The sequence below is a fragment of the Vicia villosa genome, linkage group LG4 (genome assembly GCF_029867415.1).
Source record: "Vicia villosa cultivar HV-30 ecotype Madison, WI linkage group LG4, Vvil1.0, whole genome shotgun sequence".
NCBI lineage: Eukaryota > Viridiplantae > Streptophyta > Magnoliopsida > Fabales > Fabaceae > Vicia > Vicia villosa.
Window position 1 is genome coordinate 194,785,058 of NC_081183.1, and position 19,761 is coordinate 194,804,818.

Below are 19,761 nucleotides of genomic sequence, written 5' to 3' on the forward strand. Positions count from 1 at the left end.
TCTCTAAAAGATTTCATCTCATATAAAATACTTATTGGCATATTGTTATAATTTAATAATAAAGGTCATGAGTCAATTCCTCCAAAATCATACTCAATTACACTGCCAAATAGTTTGTAGAGTCATCACGTAATTGAAGCAGAATCTTAGTTGAGAGTTGTTACTTCCTAGATCCTCTAATCTATAAGTTCTTGGATACTTTCGTGCAGATTGGGCTAGATACATTGAATTTAGAAAATCCACATCATAATTTGTTCTTTTTATTAGCTCATCTCTTTTATCATGGTAAGCAAAGAAACAATAAATAATACCTAGGCCCTCCTATGAAACACAATGTCGAGCTCTTGGTTCAACTACATTTGAATTGGTCTGACTCCTCTAAATTCTAAGAGATCTACACATTATATGCTTCTAGCCATCTACTTTGTATTGTGATTGTATTGTGACAATCAAACTGCTTTACATATAACATTAAATCATATTTTCTATGAAAGAACAAAACACCTGACAATTAATTGTCATCTAGTAAGAGAAAAAGTTAAATAAGGGATACTTAAATTCACTACTATAAATAATACATTTTATGACACCACCTCAGTTCATCCAACAAAAAATTGAGGTTTAATTCTTGGACGCGCCACACTTTTTTTCCAAAAAAAATATCATCTATTTCCTCGGTTGTAGTAAATAACCGAGAGGTAAATTAATTTAAAGTACATACTTCAAAACATAACAACTGCAATTTATATTTTTTATTTCTTTAAAAATAACGTCTTTATTTTTATTTTATTTAATTATTAAACAAACTATTCATTCGGTTAAGGAGGTAACATTTGCCAACATTTAGGGTTACTCAAACCCTAGACCCAAAGGGCCTCTATATATGAGGGGAGGAAGCGACAAGTCTTAAGCGATACACATACTTGCACCCAAAAAACATAGCGATTATCCAAAGTCATCTCTAATATGATCACATCCCTCATAAGCAGGACCCCTAAATCGTCATAAAACACCACCATAAAAACTTTTCGTGATTATGAGCAAACCCTAACTACCATATAATATTATAAACCTACTAAAATCTCTGTCTCCCAGTCTTGTAAAACATGCACACTTGTACTCTGCTTTTTGAACTAGACCTAAAATAGTCAAATGTTTTATAAATTTCAACAAAATGAGTGATGATCATAAGATCACAACATACCTGTCTCAAACCGTCTAGTACTTGGTCAAGTAGCTCAATTAGAGTCTAAAAACCTAAATAAATTTAAATCATCAAAATAATTGCATAGTTGGACACGATTTTAACTATTGTAAAATATGAGTGACAGCTTTATAGTGAATAATCCTAAGTTCAAAAACAAATGGCCGGATTTGTCATGTTGATCCTGTTAATAATACATTTGATTTGGTCCTGAAAGCTACGCGGTTGTCATGTTGATCCTATATTATGATTATAATTAATTAAAAAGTAATCATCATTGAAAAGTTCTTAAAAATTAATAAAAGTCTTTAAGGAACGAGCAATACACCCACCTAATTCCAACCAACCAATTTAGACCTTTATAATAATTATCTTTTCAAATTAAATTTCTCCTAATAACGAGCAACTTTAAGCAAAGGCCGTATACCAACCCCAACCGAAATCGTAAATACTTTTACGCGACCATTATTTAAGACATTGATAATGACTATGGATCAAACTTCAACTTAAATTGAGGTTGATAAATATGTTGCAATCATTTACAATTCAACACAAACAATATTTGTAAAATTTACCCATAGATAAGTAGCCGTATGTATACATATAGTTTTGCATCACACAATAGTTTTATTCAGAAAATGGACAGCCAATACGAACAAACTCACAGCTCAAATATACAAACCAGAAAATAAGAAAAATCCATCATATTCCAGGAACAGCTTCTTTCTGTACAGCTATCTCTTCACCAGCAAAATTTCTTTTTCTGCTTTACAAAAACAGATAGTTTGTTGAAGACTTGTCATGCAAGATAGTATCAAGTATTTGGATTTTTAAACTTTGAAATTACATAAAATGCAAAATGTCTTTGACCTACCTCAAATTTTCTTCTCTCCTGACTGTCTATGTATGCCATTAGTTCTTCTTGTCTAATCAGAGCTTCGTATAAAGCCTGTATAGAAAACGGAAAGCACTCATTTTTATAAATATATATCAAACTTATTGAACATTTAGCAATAAACTAATAACTTTAATTTTGAGTGTAATACAGTTACCTTCTTTGTAGTGATCAATTCAGCTTCCAATGCATCCACGCGATAAACAGCGGCATTCAGAAGCTCCTCTTTTTCACATGGCATTACATTAGGTTTTGACTGCAGCATTTCAACCTTCTCTTCAAGATCACAAAGGCGTTTCAAAGTAGATGAGACATGTTCTTCCTCTGATGATCTGGGAGCAGGTGATGGGGGACGAGATTCCTCCTTGGTTATTGTTTCGGCACTAACCGACATGTTAGGCATATTTTGGACACAGTCAGATTCATTGTCTTTTATTCCCTTAGTCATACGAAATGTTATTGAGCGGGCAAAAGTAACAATGGCAACAAAGAAGCCAATGATAATAGCCCAGATATATGTACGCTTTCCATCCGATCCTCTAGTCTTCAATAGGAATTTTTCTGCAACAAACAACACATACATTACAAACCAACATACTTTTCTTGGATGCCAATAACTAGTAAAATGAAAATCTAAAACTAAAGCATATTGTGAATATTTTATTTCTTTGATAAATATGAAAGTTATATAAAATCACAATCATATTGAATATATTTTATATGTAAATGATGGGGCATATCAAATTCAATAACTGTGCATTAAGTGTCCGACCTGTTGTGCCATATGAGTTATGAGTTGTCACTTGTTTCTCCTTCCATGCAACATCAACAGTCTTGTCAACCATGGGAACGTACTCATCATACTCAGAGAAACCGGAAGAAAGACCAGCCCTACCAGCCAACCTTGCCTGGACAAACACCAAAGCAGTTGTATTTAATTCATTGAAACATTTTATTTAATCTATTCTATCATTTGTTTCTTTCCTTTTGCAACAACAATATCAATCTCATTGCCACTTACTTCTTCATGGACAGGAGTCAACCTTGGGTTTGTATAATTCCCACTTGCTTTGGGGGAAGTGATATCTTCAACTTCAGATCCTGATTCGGCTGTTGATGTATCACTACTTCTTATCTGGCCCCAAAATTCAAACAAAGAGTTTATCAGAATTCAGAAATATATAATCCAAAAGTTTAATTTATGAAGTAACTAAGATGGTATTAGAAACTATACCATTGGATAAGACACCTTATCACATTCAATTACTCGCCCCTCATCATTAGTAACAGTTACTATTTGTCTAGAACATTGTATTTCCCCATTTAGAACCATCTGCATTCATAAAACTGTCTTAGCTGAGATGTGATAGCAGAAGCTAAAACAAGATAACTAGCATATATATTTTGGTAAAAACAAAGTCTAAAATTTACATAATCAAACCTTCATAATGTTTGGATCTTGCCATGGTCCTTTATCAGACCTCATACAACCGCCTTGTTCTGCGCAAGTACAACTACCACCAAGAAAATCTGGCAGCTCACTGAAAAACCACACAGATAGTGAGAATGTCTTATTGATAATACAAGTTGATTGAGAAATAACACGATTAAGAACATCAATGTATAGTTACCTGACATCTATAATTTCAAATAACTTATTCTGGAACTTGTTTCCAAGAACCTAATTGAACATTAAATTATTAATTAATCCCATATATAAAGTCTATCAACTGTGAAATATTATTATTTGATGGAAATACTTCAAAAATAAACAAACATAACTAATAACTCAATAATTAATACATACATTTATCTTTGAACTAGTTTTGGGATCAAGAAATGTTTTCACTGTGTTCCAAAGAAGCTTGAAACCAGGTCCAGCATTGATTATGAACATTCGGCATAATGTCTGCATTGAATCATTTACAACAAGTTAGAAGAGATAATAGAGCAATAATTTCAGAAGCCACGAAGAATTGAAAACTATAAAAAAAAACTCATGGTGAAAACAACATACTTCGGGATAGTAGTCACCATCAATTTTCTGCAGCCGCATGATGAGATCCCTTGCAGTCTTTGAGAAGTTTTTGAAACCCTACAGAGCATAAGGAAGAATAATGCAAACCAGTTATTGACTAATGTTAAGTCAAAATGGTGCCAAGAAAATTTTCAAGTCAAGATCATTTAGACAGTAAACATACCACACCATGAACATCCAAAATGGTTGTACTTGAATCTATGTGTCTCTTTGCAGCAATAGAACAAGCAGGAAACTTAACAGCAAACGTTTTCTCAAAACCCTGTACATGGTATTTTAAATACCTTTCCATGGTAGTTACTTGCATAAGCTTATTGGGATCAACTTTACCTAGCCTCTCAATATAAATAGGTCTTCCTTCCTTATCAACGCCGTGATAACCATGTGGATAGTATTGTAGGACTTCATCAAACTCACTGAACTCAAAATCCTAGAGGAAATCAAAGGAGGTAAAGTATGAACAACAATTTCAAGAAGACTAAAACGTATGGAGGATCAATTTAAACACGATTAACCAAAGAATAAAACCCAACAAAAAAAAGGTTGGATATATTTTTCGATTGGATTACTCACCTCCATAATTGAATCAGTACCATACTCTTTCCTCCATTGGATCATGTTAGCCCACATGTGCTTTGCCTTCTCGACGTCAAACTTTCTTGCTTTCAAGAATCTGCAATAAAGTCAGCTAATTCAAATTTTAAATTATAATCCAAGGCGAACATGTCATTTGTAAAATCTCCAGTTTAAACATGCAAAGATACCCTCTATGCAAAGCACAAAAATGCCAAAACTTCTATGTGTAGTTTGAAGTATGAATGTTGTGATTCAAACCAATCTACATAGACGAGTAGTAGTAAGTAGAGGGGCGAGTGAACCATTGATTCAGTTCCATAATTGCAGGGTTCAAATTTGGTCCCTAAAATTTGAAAAGTTCCAAAATGATCTCTAAAATAGAACACCCTCGATACCATTATCACATCAAAGACAGTAGTGCATTGAATAACTCGAAAGAATTTACATTATTTTAGAATTTTACTATTTTTAGGAACAAAATTACCCGAAACCTACAATTTCCAAAACTAAATCAGCGACTCACTTTAAGCAGAGGTATAACGAAATCATTAACCATGCATCTGTAATGATCACTGCAATCTTTATAACTAAACTAGTAGAAAAAAAAGAGGCAATTTATATCTGATATAATCTATCTCATCCAATTCACATAGTTAAATCAACAATGAAGCAAAAAATCTCAGTAACCTCAATAAAGTATGATAGTCATCATGTCTTGGCGGCAACAAATTCTCCAAAATAAGAAAATGTCGAAAAGCATCCACAGCTTGCAGCTCCTTAACATCTCGAACATCCTCAATGGCGAGCGAATTACTCCGGCTCGCATTCTTTCTCCGGCTTTTCTTCCTAAGAGAATGCCGAAACTTACTCGAAGCATTAATCGCTTTCTTTTTCAAACTCCCAATTCTGGTCCTCCTATCGTCTTCCGAATTCTCAAAATCCGATTTCCGCTCCCTTCTTTCGTCATGATGACCAGAAAAACCTTCAAAACCTAATCAACAAAAATCCATCAATCCAGAATTAGTCAACCAAATATAAATATTATGCTCCTAACAATTATTATTATTATTATTAATAGATAGATTCTTATGAATGAGATAAGATTATCCAAATCAAAGACTGTTAAACTAAATTGAGCTGATATAATCTGAATTAGAGTTAATTAAGTGATCTAGATCAGGATATAAGATAATTGAATTGATCGAAGAGAATTTCATAAATTGAATTGATGAATAAATATAGAAAATCATAAAAATCAGCAACAAAAAAAGTGAAAATCTAAGAAACTGACATGGACGAGCGAAGCGATCAAGAGGACCTGACATGTGGTAAAGAATTAGCGGCGAATTTGTGATTTAATGGAAGTATGAAATTAGAAAGAAGCATGAAAAAGGGGAATAAATGAATAAAGTGAAGAAGAAGAACAAAATTTGGAATTTAGAGTATAAGAAGTTATTGAAATTGGATTAGAGTAGTCGCAGTAGGTGTCGGCAGAAAGAGGGGAAAATTTGTTAAGAGGGAAGAAACGGTGAAAATGAGAATAAATGAGAAAAAAAACTGTTGCTGATATTATTTAAGTCACAAACGGTTGCTTCTTTCAGCTTGCCTTGGCCGTCATTAATACTTTATTCACCACCAAATGATTAATCATGTGAAATAAATACTATGCTTTTTTTCTTAATGTTATATTATTAAAATATTTAACTCGTTTTCATAATAAAAATGAAAGTTATTATAAAATGTAACTAGCAAGATACCCGTGCTTTCGCACGGATAAATTTATTTAATATTGTATAAAATTTAATTAGATGCGTATAAATTAAAAATGAATGGTTTAATTATAAATGAAAAATAATTATATAAATTCAATTATATTAAATAATCATATAAAAAAATACTATAAGATAGAGATAATAAAAATGAAATATTAACATTTATAAATAAAAATTATCTCTCAATTAATAGTAATTGTTGATTAAAATAAAATAGCTACTATGTTGTTAATGACCCATGAAATAAAAAAATTATTTGATGCGATATAAAATATATTTAAAAACAAATGTAAAATAAACAATAATCATGGAAGTTTAATTGTATTAAATAATAATAAAAAATCATGAGATGGAGAAAAAAATAAAAATAAAGATATTATCTCTCAAATAAAGACAATGATTGATTAAAATAAAATAGACATTATGTTGATAGTGACCCGTGAGATAATAAATAATTAGAGAAAAAAATTAAAATGAAAGTAAGAAAGTGAGAAAAAAAAGTGAGAGAAATTGGAAATTTTAATTAAGATAGAGAAAATGTGTGATGATCGATTAAAAAAATTAAATATTGAGTTGATAGTGACCCGTGAAATAATTAAATATTTTTGGGGATAATAATTAAATAATCGATTATTAATATTTTTTGTGATAATAGATAAATGTAGAAAAATTAAAATGAAAGTAAGAAAGTATGGAAAAATAAAAAATGTGAAAGAAATTTGAAATTTTTAGTAAGATTAAAATTTAAAAATAGATTATTAATATTTTTTGTGATAATAAATAAATTAAGAAAAATTAAAATGAAAGTAAGAAAGTATGGGAAAATGAAATGTAAAAGAAATTTGAAATTTTAAGTAAGAGAGAGAGAAGATGTGTGTTTGAGAGAAAAAGTTGAATCATAAACATGCAATTGACACTTGGCAAAAGAGTTGATTTTCATTGGACAATAGAAAAGTGGTTGGGTGATTTTGTTAGTTACTATTTTGTCCAATTTGTAGTGTAATGTTTTTTAGTGGGAAGGGTAATTTTGACAGTTTGGTCAATTTCTTAGTAATAGATAGATAGTAGATTAAAATTTAAAAATAGATTATTAATATTTTTTGTGATAATAAATAAATTAAGAAAAATTAAAATGAAAGTAAGAAAGTATGGGAAAATGAAATGTAAAAGAAATTTGAAATTTTAAGTAAGAGAGAGAGAGAGAGAAGATGTGTGTTTGAGAGAAAAAGTTGAATCATAAACATGCAATTGACACTTGGCAAAAGAGTTGATTTTCATTGGACAATAGAAAAGTGGTTGAGTGATTTTGTTAGTTACTATTTTGTCCAATTTGTAGTGTAATATTTTTTAGTGGGAAGGGTAATTTTGACAGTTTGGTCAATTTCTTAGTAATAGATAGATAGTAGATTATTATTTTATTTTTACTTTTGGTATATTGTTTTTAATTTTGTGATGAGTCGTAATTAAGTCATCAAAATAATTTACCCATAGTAAAGGAGGAGGGAGACTTCAAGGTTTGAATTTCTTATTTGAGTCTTGAAATTTCATATTCAAACATAGAAAATATCAAAATGAGTTTCAAAAGAGTCTGGTAATCAATTAAGGTTTTAAAATAGTTGTAATCACTTAGGGTATGTTTCTTTCTGAGAAAAAATTGAGAAGAGAGAAATATGTTGTTCTATTATTAATATAATAAAATAATGTATTAACAAAGATATTTATTTATCCTAATTAATTTCGTTTAAGAGCCAGAATTTATAAGGTCATTTCGCATTAAATATTTAATTAAATAAAAATAAATCTACTATAATCATTATTAATACAGACTAATTAATAGTACAAATAAATTCAAATTTTTTTATGGTTATCAATGCAAGAACATGGTTTACCGTTAATATTTATACCCAATATATATCGAAAGAAGAAGATATTTTGACACCTACCTAATACTTTCGAGCTCCGTCGGAATTGATAATCACCAGACTAGTTCAGGGTCGTAAATTTTCATGTCGGTTCATCATTTTCTTATTACCAATATATATGATATCTTCCACTGACTAATAACCCCATAGCTATTGTGTAAAACTGCATACCATTGTCATTTAATTTAGCTCTAGAACTCTAGGGTTTTTCAAGAAATTTTGAAATTAAATGGTAACAGTGTAATGTTAGAGAATTTGGTTTGTGGAATCATGGTGAGGACAAAGAAACGAGTGGTACATGAAAAATAAAATAGATCTGATAAATTATTTGAAATAAGAGACTGAGAAGAGAAATAGAAGAGAGAAAAATGATATTATTTTTACAAGGACAAATATGCCCTTAGGCTATGTTTAGATATCATAAAATGAACAGAGCGGAATGAAGTGGAGTGGAGTTGGATGGAGCGGAATGGAGCAGAGCGGAACGAAAATATCATTTTTAAAAATTTTAGAATGGAACAAGTTAAGTTGTCCATTCCGTCCAAATATGAGGGAAAGGAATATGGTGGTAACTGGTGAAATGGAATGGAATTCATACCCGCTTCGCTCCATCTGTTTTTAAATTATCCAAACAATAAAATATCATTTTATTTCATTTCATTTCACCCCGGTCCATCCAATTCCATCAATCCAAACAAAGCCTTAAAGTAGAAAAACATATTTAATTTTATAAATTTTATTTTTCATTAAAACTAAATTATTTTTCTATTCTAATTTAATTAAATACGTAGTAACAAAAAAACACATTATGTTGATTAGTTGTTTTAATTTATAATGTTTTACTTTATTTCATCTAAAAACATGTTTATAATTTATTTATCTCCTTAATTTTACTTAAATTTGTGGTTTATTTTTTCAACTTTCACGGTTAGTTTTTTATGTTAATACCTAAATAATATTGAAGAGTAATTCAATATTCAGAAGATGGACTGATCTTCTGATGGTTACTCAGAAGATAGTATTGACCAGAAGATGTTATCTGGGTCCCATTAGCTTAGCTGTTTAGTAGTAAGAGTACTTTAGTATTTTGTAGTACTGTACTGTTTGTACCTTAGACTTGTTCACTAAGTTTACTGTTTTAGGGCTTATGTGGCAAGATTTTCTTTTCCTATAAATAGTCTTGTAATAGCTATCATTAATAGAAGAATACAACATTTATTCTCTCATCCTTTTGCGCCGTTATTCTATTATTCTCTTTGTCATCATCTTTATTCATTGTGCACCAACAATTGGTATCTAGAGCTCCGGTTCCAAACACAGGGAAACACGAGTGAACGTGAGTTTGTGTAACTGTGTGATTGATTTTGTTTCTGGGAAACAAAGTTGTGTTGAATCACATTTTCTCTTGGCTGTTTGTGGGTTGGGAAACACTGTGTGAGTGTGAGTGAAATCTGTTTTTTCTGCACAAGTTTAAAGATGAGTGGAAGCAATTTGAATACCAAACTTCCAGTTCTTGATGGTAAAAACTGGAATAGATGGATGATTCAAATGCGTGTATTATTTGGTGCTCAAGATGTTCTAGATCTTGTCAACGGAGGATATGTTCCGGTTGCAGCGGATGCAACGGAAGAACAAAGAGAAGCGCAGAGAGAGACGAAGAAGAGAGACCAAAAGGCGTTGTTCTTCATCCATCAGTGTGTGGATGTAAATGTGTTTGGAAGATTGTTGATTCTATGACGTCAAAGGAGGCGTGGGATATACTGGTCAGGTGTTACGGTGGTGACGTATCAGTGAAGAAGGTGAAGCTTCAATCCCTGAGAAAGCAATATGAGAATCTCAACATGAAGAACAATGAGAAAGTCTCTGAATATATCTCTAGAGTGATTGTGATCACTAATGAGATGAAGGCTTGTGGAGAAACTCTTGCTGAACAAGTAATCATAGAGAAGATATTGAGGTCACTTACTCCTCAATTTGATTATATTGTTGTATCTATTGAACATTCTAAAGATCTGGAAACCATGAGAATAGAAGAGTTGCAAAGCAGTTTAGAAGCACAAGAGTTGCGTCTGACTGAGAGAACTTCTGAGAAAGAAGTTGAGCAAGCTCTGAAGGCTTCTTTTGTCAAGAAGGACCAGAAGCATAGACGTGGTGATAGATTCCAGAAGGAAGCCTCAACTTCTGATGAGAAGAGATATCAGAAGGGAAAGGATAAGAAGAAAGTTCAATGTTACTGTTGCAAACAGTTTGGCCATCTTGCTAGAGACTGTTTGGCAAACAAAGGAAGGAGATCAGAAGAAGCAAATATAGCCAGAGGAGGATCAGATGATGAACCTGTGCTATTGATGGCTTCAGAGTCGGACAAAAGATGTTCGTCAGAATGGTGGTATATGGACACTGGGTGTTCAAATCACTTGACTGGAAACAAACAATGGCTGATAGACTTTGACTCTGAAAGGAGGACAAAAATCAGATGTGCTGATGATAAGTACCTATATGCAGAAGGTATGGGAAATGTCAAAGTCAAAGTGAAGAATGGAAAGACTGTTCTGATCAAAGACGTTTGGTATGTTCCTGGAATCAGAAGCAATCTGATGAGTGTGGGTCAGCTCATTGAGAAAGGTTTCTCAGTTGTTATGAAGAATAACCTCTTGAAGTTGTATGATTCCAATCAGAAGTTGATTATGCAATCTGAACAGGGAAGCAACAGAACATTCAAGGTGAATGTAGAAACAGCTGAAATAGAGTGTCTGAGTGCTGAAGGCCCAGAAGGTGATAGTAAGTTGTGGCACAAGAGATTGGGGCACTTGAACTATAGAAGCCTGGGGCATCTAAGTTCTAAGAAGCTTGTACATGGCATTCCAAAGATTGTGAAGCCTGAGAAGTCATGTGAGGTATGCATGAAAGGCAAGCAACCCAGATTGCCATTTGTATCAGAAGTTGCTCCAAGAGCAAAGCATGCTCTGGGAGTAGTGCACTCTGATGTGTGTGGACCATTTCCAGAACCTTCACTTGGAGGAAATAGATATTTTGTGTCTTTTGTGGATGAGTTCACAAGAATGACGTGGGTAACTCTCATTAAGTTTAAGAATGAGGTGTTTACAGAATTCCAGAAGTTCAAGGTGAAGGCTGAGAAGCAGAGTGGTCAGAAGATAAAGATTCTCAGAACGGATGGTGGAGGCGAGTATAACTCTACAGAATTCCAGAAGTTCTGTGATGATAATGGAATTGAGCATGAAGTTACTGCTCCTTATACTCCTCAACACAATGGTCTTGCTGAACGTAGAAACCGTACTTTGCTTGATATGACGAGAAGTATGCTTAAAGAGAAGAAGCTTCCTCATAATCTATGGGGAGAAGTTGTTGCTACTGCAGCATATGTGCTCAATAGGTGTCCAACAAAGAGGCTGAAGGAAATTGTTCCTTTAGAGAAGTGGACTAAGGAGAAGCAGAGTGTTAGTCATCTGAAGGTTTTTGGTTCTGTGTGCTACAAACACGTTCCAGAAGCTAGAAGGAAGAAGCTGGATGATAGAAGCAAAGTGATGTTATTGGTGGGGTACCACAGTACAGGTGCATACAAGCTCTATTGTCCAGAAACTAACAAAGTTGAAGTCAGTAGAGACGTCATTGTGAAGGAATTAGAAGTTTGGGATTGGAGAGAGCCTCAACCAACTTCTGATGTAGAGATAACTTTTGAAGAAAAGTTAGAGTCAGAAGATGAAGAATCTTCTGAAGACGAGTCAGAAGATGAAGCACCTTCTAAAGATGAGTCAGATGGAGAATCTGATTCTGATCCAGATTCTGATGTTGATCCAGAGTCTGGTGGTAGTCATGATTTTGGAAGGGAAAACTCTGAAGACATAGGGTCTGGAGGACAAGGTTCTGGAGATGATCATGGAGGTGGTGACTCAGGAGTAGCTGACTCTGAAGTAGCTCAGCGACCACAAAGAGTCAGAACTATACCAAGAAGGTTTGCAGATTTTGACATGTTGCAAGACACAGAAGTTGACTCAGAAGGAGAGGTCATTCAGTGCGCCATGTTAGTAGATTCTGAACTAGTGAGTATAGAAGAAGCGCTCAAGAAGAAGGTCTGGCTGAATGCCATGAAAGAAGAACTTGAGGCTATAGAAAGAAACAAGACTTGGAAGCTGACATAACTTCCAAAGAAGAAGAAAGCCATCAGCGTAAGATGGGTTTTCAAGGTAAAGCTGAAGCCAGATGGATCAGTTGGTAAACACAAAGCAAGGCTAGTGGCTAGAGGTTTTCTTCAGAAACCTGGACTAGATTACTTTGAGGTGTTTGCTCCTGTAGCTAGACATGAAACAATCAGGCTGGTGATTGCGTTAGCTGCGAACAGAGGATGGTCCTTGATGCATCTGGATGTAAAGTCTGCATTTCTGAACGATCCATTACAAGAGGAGGTATATGTGTCACAACCCCCTGGCTTTGTGAAAAAGAATAAGGAAGGGATGGTGTACAAATTACACAAAGCTCTGTATGGATTGAAGCAAGCGCCCAGAGCGTGGAATTTGAAGATTGATTCATTTTTCAAGAAGCAAGGGTTTCAGAAGTGTGAGATGGAATATGGAGTTTATGTGCAACATTCTGGAAGCAATATGATTCTGCTGTGTCTGTATGTTGATGACATATTGCTTACAGGGAGTTGTCCAAAAGATCTGATGAAGTTCAAGAAGGTGCTGATGAATGAGTTTGAGATTACAGACCTTGGGAAAATGTCATATTTTCTAGGGATGAAGATTCTGTACTCAGAATATGGTATCATTCTGCATCAGTTGAAGTATGAGTTAGAACTTCTGAAGAAATTCAAGTTGGAGAATTGCAAAGCTGCTGTTACACCGTCAGAAGCGAATCAGAAGTTGGACTCTGATTCTGAAGGTGAAGATGTTGATGCTACGGTATTCAAACAGCTGGTTGGTTCTCTAAGGTATTTGTGTAATACCAGGCCTGATATATGCTATGCAGTTGGATTGGTTAGTAGGTTCATGAGTAAACCTAAGTGGTCCCATTACCAAGCTGCTGTCAGAATCTTGAGATATGTCAAGGGAACTCTGAAATATGGCATATTGTTTCCTTCAGGGAGAAAGGAAGAATCAGAGTTATTGAGTTACTCTGATTCTGATTGGTGTGGAGACAGAGTTGATAGAAGGAGTACTTCTGGATATTTGTTCATGTTTCTGGGAGGTACCATTTCTTGGAGTTCCAAGAAGCAACCTGTTGTTGCTCTATCAACCTGTGAAGCTGAGTACATCGTAGGCGCTGTAGCTGCATGTCAAGCTGTGTGGCTTCTGAATCTATTAGAAGATCTGAAGATTAGAGTGAAGAAGCCTCTGAAGCTGATGATTGACGACAAGTCTGCAATCAATCTTGCCAAGAATCCGGTGTTACACGAAAGAAGCAAGCATATTGAGACTAGGTATCATTTCTTGAGAAGCCAAGTCCAGAATGGAACATTAGAAGTTATGCACTGTAGCACCCAGAAGCAGATGGCAGATGTTCTGACGAAGGCAATCAAGACCGATCAATTTCTGCTCTTGAGGGATGGAATTGGCGTTGTCAGCTTTGATTGAAGAATATGAATTAAGGGATGGTATTGAAGAGTAATTCAATATTCAGAAGATGGACTGATCTTCTGATGGTTACTCAGAAGATAGTATTGACCAGAAGATGTTATTTGGGTCCCATTAGCTTAGCTGTTTAGTAGTAACGGTACTTTAGTATTTTGTAGTACTGTATTGTTTGTACCTTAGACTTGTTCACTAAGTTTACTGTTTTAGGGCTTATGTGGCAAGATTTTCTTTTCCTATAAATAGCCTTGTAATAGCTATCATTAATAGAAGAATACAACATTTATTCTCTCATCCTTTTGCGCCGTTATTCTATTATTCTCTTTGTCATCATCTTTATTCATTGTGCACCAACAAATAAAACCCGCTTAAGAATTTGTTTATAACTTATTCAATGGAGGTGATACAAGGCATGTGGATGTGATGACCGCTAGCGAATAACATTACTTATTTATCACGATCTTATTAACTTGAAATTACTTTGATCTAAAAATAAGTTGCAACTTTTATGACTTTACAAAGTTTTAGACAGAAAGAGAAGTAAGGAAGACAGGGGTAAAAATGGAAAATGCAAAATATGGTCTTCTCTTTTAGCTTTCTTTGCTTAACTAGAGAGAAACAAAAAGCTGGTAGGACCCACAGAGATTTGTTCTCTCTTTCACATTTCTTCATTGTGTCAAGCAGGGTGGATGTGCATTTCTTCGATGTCTTTCTCCTTTACTTCTCTCTTGCTTAAATTTATTGTTTCAAAAACACCGTCAAAGACTTTTGCGGTTTTGGTCAATACAAGTATTGCGACAAAGATTGTGGTCGTTGGGATGTAAATTAACCATAATTTATTATTTAATATAAAAATATAGTGATATCGGTATTGACATTTGCCAAAAAAAATGTCATGACCTTTTTCGCAGTCGCAAACTATTTTTAAAACCCTACTCATAATTCAAAGGGTTGACTATGCATTATCTTTATTGAAGTTTTTAAATCACATTCTTCTCATATAAATAGGAGGCTTTGTTGATGATATGCTTATTATTTGAAAAAATATATAGATGAACTCAAAAATACTTTAAGCAAATCATATGCTATGAAAAATCTAGGTGTTATGAAGAAGATTTTTAGAATGGAGATTGTTATAGATCATTCTAAAAGAATGTTGGTGTCACAAAAAGATTACATCCAAAAACGTTTTTGAGAGTTCAACATACATAATACTAAATTTGTGCATGTTCCAATATCTGGTCATCTAAAACTTATCGAGATACAATGATAAACAAATTGAAATGAGCAAGGTTCCCTACTCTTCACAAATGGTAGCCTTATGTATACAAAGGTATGCAAGACTAGAAATTGCATGTGTTATTTGAGTTAAGTAGATTTTCGTTCTCTTGCACCAGAGGCGTCAGGAAAGGGGAACTATGTCTCCTCTGATTTTCTATATAGCTTAAGAGATCTTGAGTAGAGGAATGACCAAGCTTATCAATGAGGATCAACTTCAGGCCATGAATGGTCCTTCTAATTTCACTATGACATTCATGACATTATGCTTTTTTTTTTGTAAAGGTACTTACTTTAATGTGCATGTCCTTTCAAATTTGCTTGCAAGGTATGCCATAGCCTCTAGTCAACATGTCAACCCTGAAAAGTCCATTATTTTCTCTTCTTCCATTCCTAATGCTAGACTTTCAAGAATTGCATTTTTGCTTGGTTTTAGTATTAGTATGATGCCTTTCACTTACCTAGGGGTTCCCATATTCAAAGGTAAGCCTAAAACCTCCCACCCGACTCCTCTTATTGATTGAGTTAAATCTAAATTATTTGCTTAGAAAGCCTCTCTTCTCTCTATGGTTGGGAGAGTGCAACTTGTGAAAAGTGTCATGCATAATATGCTTATTTATACCACCACCATTTATGATTGGCCAGTTTCTCACATAAAGGACCTGGAAAGAGCCTTTAGGAACTTCATTTGGATTGGCTCTCAAGATAACATAAAGCCTGTTATAGTGTCATGGCTTAATATTTGCAAGCCTCACAATAAGGGAGGTCTTGGACTTAGTGATTTCCTTGTGATTAAAGCCTTCAAAGTTAGTATAAGACCCCCAAAAGCTCCTAATATCTTTGAAGTGATTTGGATCCTACTTGCTTTGGATTGGATAAAAGCAAATACAAATGGTTCCTCAATCGGGAACCTGGGTCCTTCCTTTTGTGGAGGAATCTTCAAAAACAGACATGGTGATCACCTTGGTAGTTTTGCCCTTTGTAACGCCCCGAATTTAATTAATTGGTTAATTAAATTAATTAAGGATTTAATTAATTGAAATTGTCGAAGTTGGGAATTTATCGGAATTAATCTAAGGAATGTAAGTGAATTATTATATCGGTTGAATGGAAAGTCGGATTAAACTCGTCGGTTAATCGGAGAAATAATATCAGGGATATTATTAATTTATTGAAGTATTTGTTTAATTAACTTGGTTGGTGACATTAGTAGTTTGGAGGTGTGAATATATGCCCATTAAGGAGTGAGTTTGTGAGAATAATAATAATATTGTGAAATAAAAGGAAAATATTAGGTTTTGGCATCAGTAAAACAAAATAAGGGTTTGTAGAGAAAAGAGATATGAGAAATATGCCGTGAAGAGAAAAACGGAAGAATTACACGAAGCCGGAAAGCTTGGATTCGACCGGAATTGTAGAGCGGACTCCGAATACAAGGTAAGGGTGGGGATCTTGCTCTATAAACGGGGATATGATGGGCCGTATGTCGGGTTTAGGGGATTAATACTATCTCTATGCGTTGTATGATTTTGATGTTTGTGTTTGTTCGATTGATTTTCTGGAAATTGCATGGAATTGTGTGACGTTGTTGTGTTCCTATTTTGGGGATTTCATGAAATATTATGCTGTGTGAATATTAACGACTTGTATCTGATGCCGTGATGATAATTTTCTTCTGGAATTAAAAACTGTGTTGAGTTAAATCCGTAGTGAGAATTAAGTCTGGGAGAAGAAAAAAAAAACAATTAAGACGGACAACAAGGATGACTTTCGATGAGGTGCATGGAGGTCTTGCCGACAGGCAGGAATGTTTCTGTGCGGCACCCTTTAACAATATGTGCCGAGTGGCACACCAATAAGTGCCGAGGGCACTTTCATATGCAGTGACACATATATTGTATACAAATTAGTGATGGGATTTATTAATAAAATGGATTGTTAGATTTATTAATGAAAGGATATATATATAAAATAATAGTTAGTATATATAATAATGTAAGATATAGTAACGTAGCTATACTGTAGCGCTTGAAATTCCTATGCTGTTTCCATGTAGTCTTAAATTTCTATGCATGTTTTGCTTGTAATTCCTATGCACAGTAGCGTTAAATTCAAAATAACCAATTTGAATGTTACAATTTAGTAACATATAATAATAATAATAATTTAATATTATTGATATAATATTTTTAGGAATTTTGAGTAAGAGTAATATTTGAATTATTTGGACAATTTAAGTGATTTTCAATTATGTTAGAGTTATCAATAGGGTTGCCAGAGTTGCTTTCGAGTTGTTTAGAGTAAAATCCGAGAAACTATAGATTAAAATTGAAGGTATTTGACCCTTTAGAGTTGTTCTATTATTACTTGAGTCAGACCATTAGGTTTATAACAGTTACTCTTATATGTAAGAGTTATCAGTAGAGGATTTTTGGGCACTTTAGAGTTGTACGGATTATTGTAGAGTTGTTTAGAGTTCCTTGGAAACCCTGTCTAGTTATAACTATATATGGTTATAGTTTTTTTTTTACAAGTTAATAATATAGAATAATATTAGAAGTGTTTGGGAATAATCCGATAACCGTTGTGCTTGCAGTGTTTTTGGTGATGTTGCGACGTGACGTATTGTTTTGAGTTTTGTGAAGTATGGCGATGTTTGCGTGAATTATTTATGATGAATTATTGTTGTTGAGTTGTCGTGTAATATATTGCGATGTTGCGATGAGTTTTTGTGAATTATTGCGAAGTGCAGGATTTAAGGTGACGATTGTTTATCAATAATTATTGATATATTTTGGGCGATGTAGGCAAATGCCTTTGTGACGATGTTTGGCAACGTGTTTGTGATTTATTGCATTTCATCAGTGTCTCATGATTTGCATGTTTTAGCGACGGCCTGGATTGGCAAACAGCGACGAAGGCTTATGCCTGTTTTGATGCCTCTATTATCTGGCAATTGGCGATGGGGGCTGAAGCCCTGGGTACCACATGCATGTGCATTTGTTAGAGTCGCATTTCATTTGTGTGATTATGATTTTATGCGTTGTGATGTGTGAACTGATGTGAATCGTTGTGTATTATGAATATGAGATATGTGAGATATTGTGACGTGTGTTTTTTTTAATTTAAAACGGTGAAGTAAATTAGACGGTAATGATTATACCTCAAAGTGATGATTATTATAACTTGAACCTAAATATACTGTTTATCATCACCCTGTTTATATTGTTGGATATCTCACCCCTTCTGAATGATGTTTCCCTACCATGGGAAATGGACAGGTACTCAAGATAGCGGTGGGAGTTTGAAGTGATTTTAAGAAGTCTTTAGTTGCTGTTAGTTCGAGTTGGGTCTTGCTCTGATACGTAGCACTCTGGGGGATGAACGATTGTCTTTTAATTGTTGTTATAACTATAAGTTGTTAACTTTTAAGTGGAATTTATGAAGTAATATGATGTTGGTGAAGTTTTTTTAGTTTAATAAAAATATTATGCGAAGTGAAGTTGAATAATTGATATTATTATTATTAATAAAAGTTGTTTTTATTTTTAAAAGAGTAAACAGGTTTTATCGGTTCATCCGAGTTATGTGCTATGTATCTATGATATATGTGATTAAGTTGTTTGTTGTTTTACGTTGAATGTGACATCCCAATTGTATTTTGAATTTCCGCACTCTGATTTTATTAAATATTCGTTGGGTAGATTTGGGGTGTTACAATTGGTATCAGAGCAGGTCGGTCTGTCCGGCCAGTGTTGTCTAATATTATTTATCCTTTTGTATGCGACAAGTGTGTGAAACACTGTCGGTACTTGTTTATTTTCTAGTTGTTGGTTCCAGGAGTTGGCTCGAAGCTAAGTGGGGGAGAAGCGGTACTTCTCGGATCTATTCAGTTGTAAGATGTTGGTGTGCTGCAGTTGGCTACAGTGCAAGTATTGTTTAAGTTGTGTTGTTTTCCGAGGTAACATGGATTTAAGATTTTAGTTGTTTGACAAGTTGGAGCGTCTTGAATGAAGAAAAGATGTTGGTAGATCTTGGAAGCAAGAGAGATAGATGAAACTTATGTCCATCAACCTCAAATTCTGATTTTTGCAATCATGGAACAACTGTCAGTAAAAGGGGCATAATGTTTTACTCGTGATTCTGATTGAAGCGATTTTGGACTTTTTGAAAAGCTTAAGAAATTCCCTATAGTTTGCATATAAGATTTGTCTTCAGGAAATTTGTGAAGAGGAAGAAAAGTGCATTTTAATATTTGGGTCTGATGCTGATTTTTGGAAAATTCTGCATACGGGAATTCTGGACCAGTCTCATTGCAAGGATGATAACTTTATACTCGTAAATCGGATTTAAGAGATTCTTGAAGTTCTGGAATCTACATGAAATTACCTTCATTTTGGAATATAATTTTGTGTTTGGGAGGTCTGTATTGAAAGAGATAAGTGTGTTTGAAGTTTGGTGATTCTTGCTGAAAATTTGGAAAAAGTTGTA

General features: G+C 33.8%; 1 protein-coding gene across 1 annotated transcript; it reads right to left on the reverse strand.

Moving 5' to 3' along the window:
- Positions 1-1,749: 1,749 nt before the first annotated feature.
- Positions 1,750-6,278, reverse strand: LOC131596622 (phosphatidylinositol/phosphatidylcholine transfer protein SFH8-like). Its single transcript, XM_058869341.1, has 14 exons — positions 6,005-6,278; positions 5,401-5,704; positions 4,711-4,810; positions 4,301-4,567; positions 4,117-4,194; positions 3,907-4,008; positions 3,731-3,780; positions 3,541-3,640; positions 3,334-3,432; positions 3,121-3,234; positions 2,872-3,007; positions 2,257-2,660; positions 2,079-2,153; positions 1,750-1,967 (listed from the first exon to the last, which is right to left on the reverse strand). Exons 1-14 carry the CDS (start codon positions 6,036-6,038, stop codon positions 1,947-1,949), a joined length of 1,884 nt encoding a protein of 627 aa, XP_058725324.1. The 5' UTR covers positions 6,039-6,278; the 3' UTR covers positions 1,750-1,946.
- Between the last annotated feature and the right edge of the window lie 13,483 nt (positions 6,279-19,761).

What these genes read in the sequence shown, in the direction of transcription:
- LOC131596622 (XM_058869341.1), bottom strand. Translation starts at nt 6,038, where the DNA reads ATGTCAGGTCCTCTTGATCGCTTCGCTCGTCCAT. An exon ending in AAACTAGTTCAAAGATAAAT is followed by an intron (nt 3,781 to 3,906) that starts GTATGTATTAAT and finishes ATGTTCAATTAG; the next exon opens with GTTCTTGGAAACAAGTTCCA. An exon ending in TGACTCCTGTCCATGAAGAA is followed by an intron (nt 3,008 to 3,120) that starts GTAAGTGGCAAT and finishes GTGTTTGTCCAG; the next exon opens with GCAAGGTTGGCTGGTAGGGC.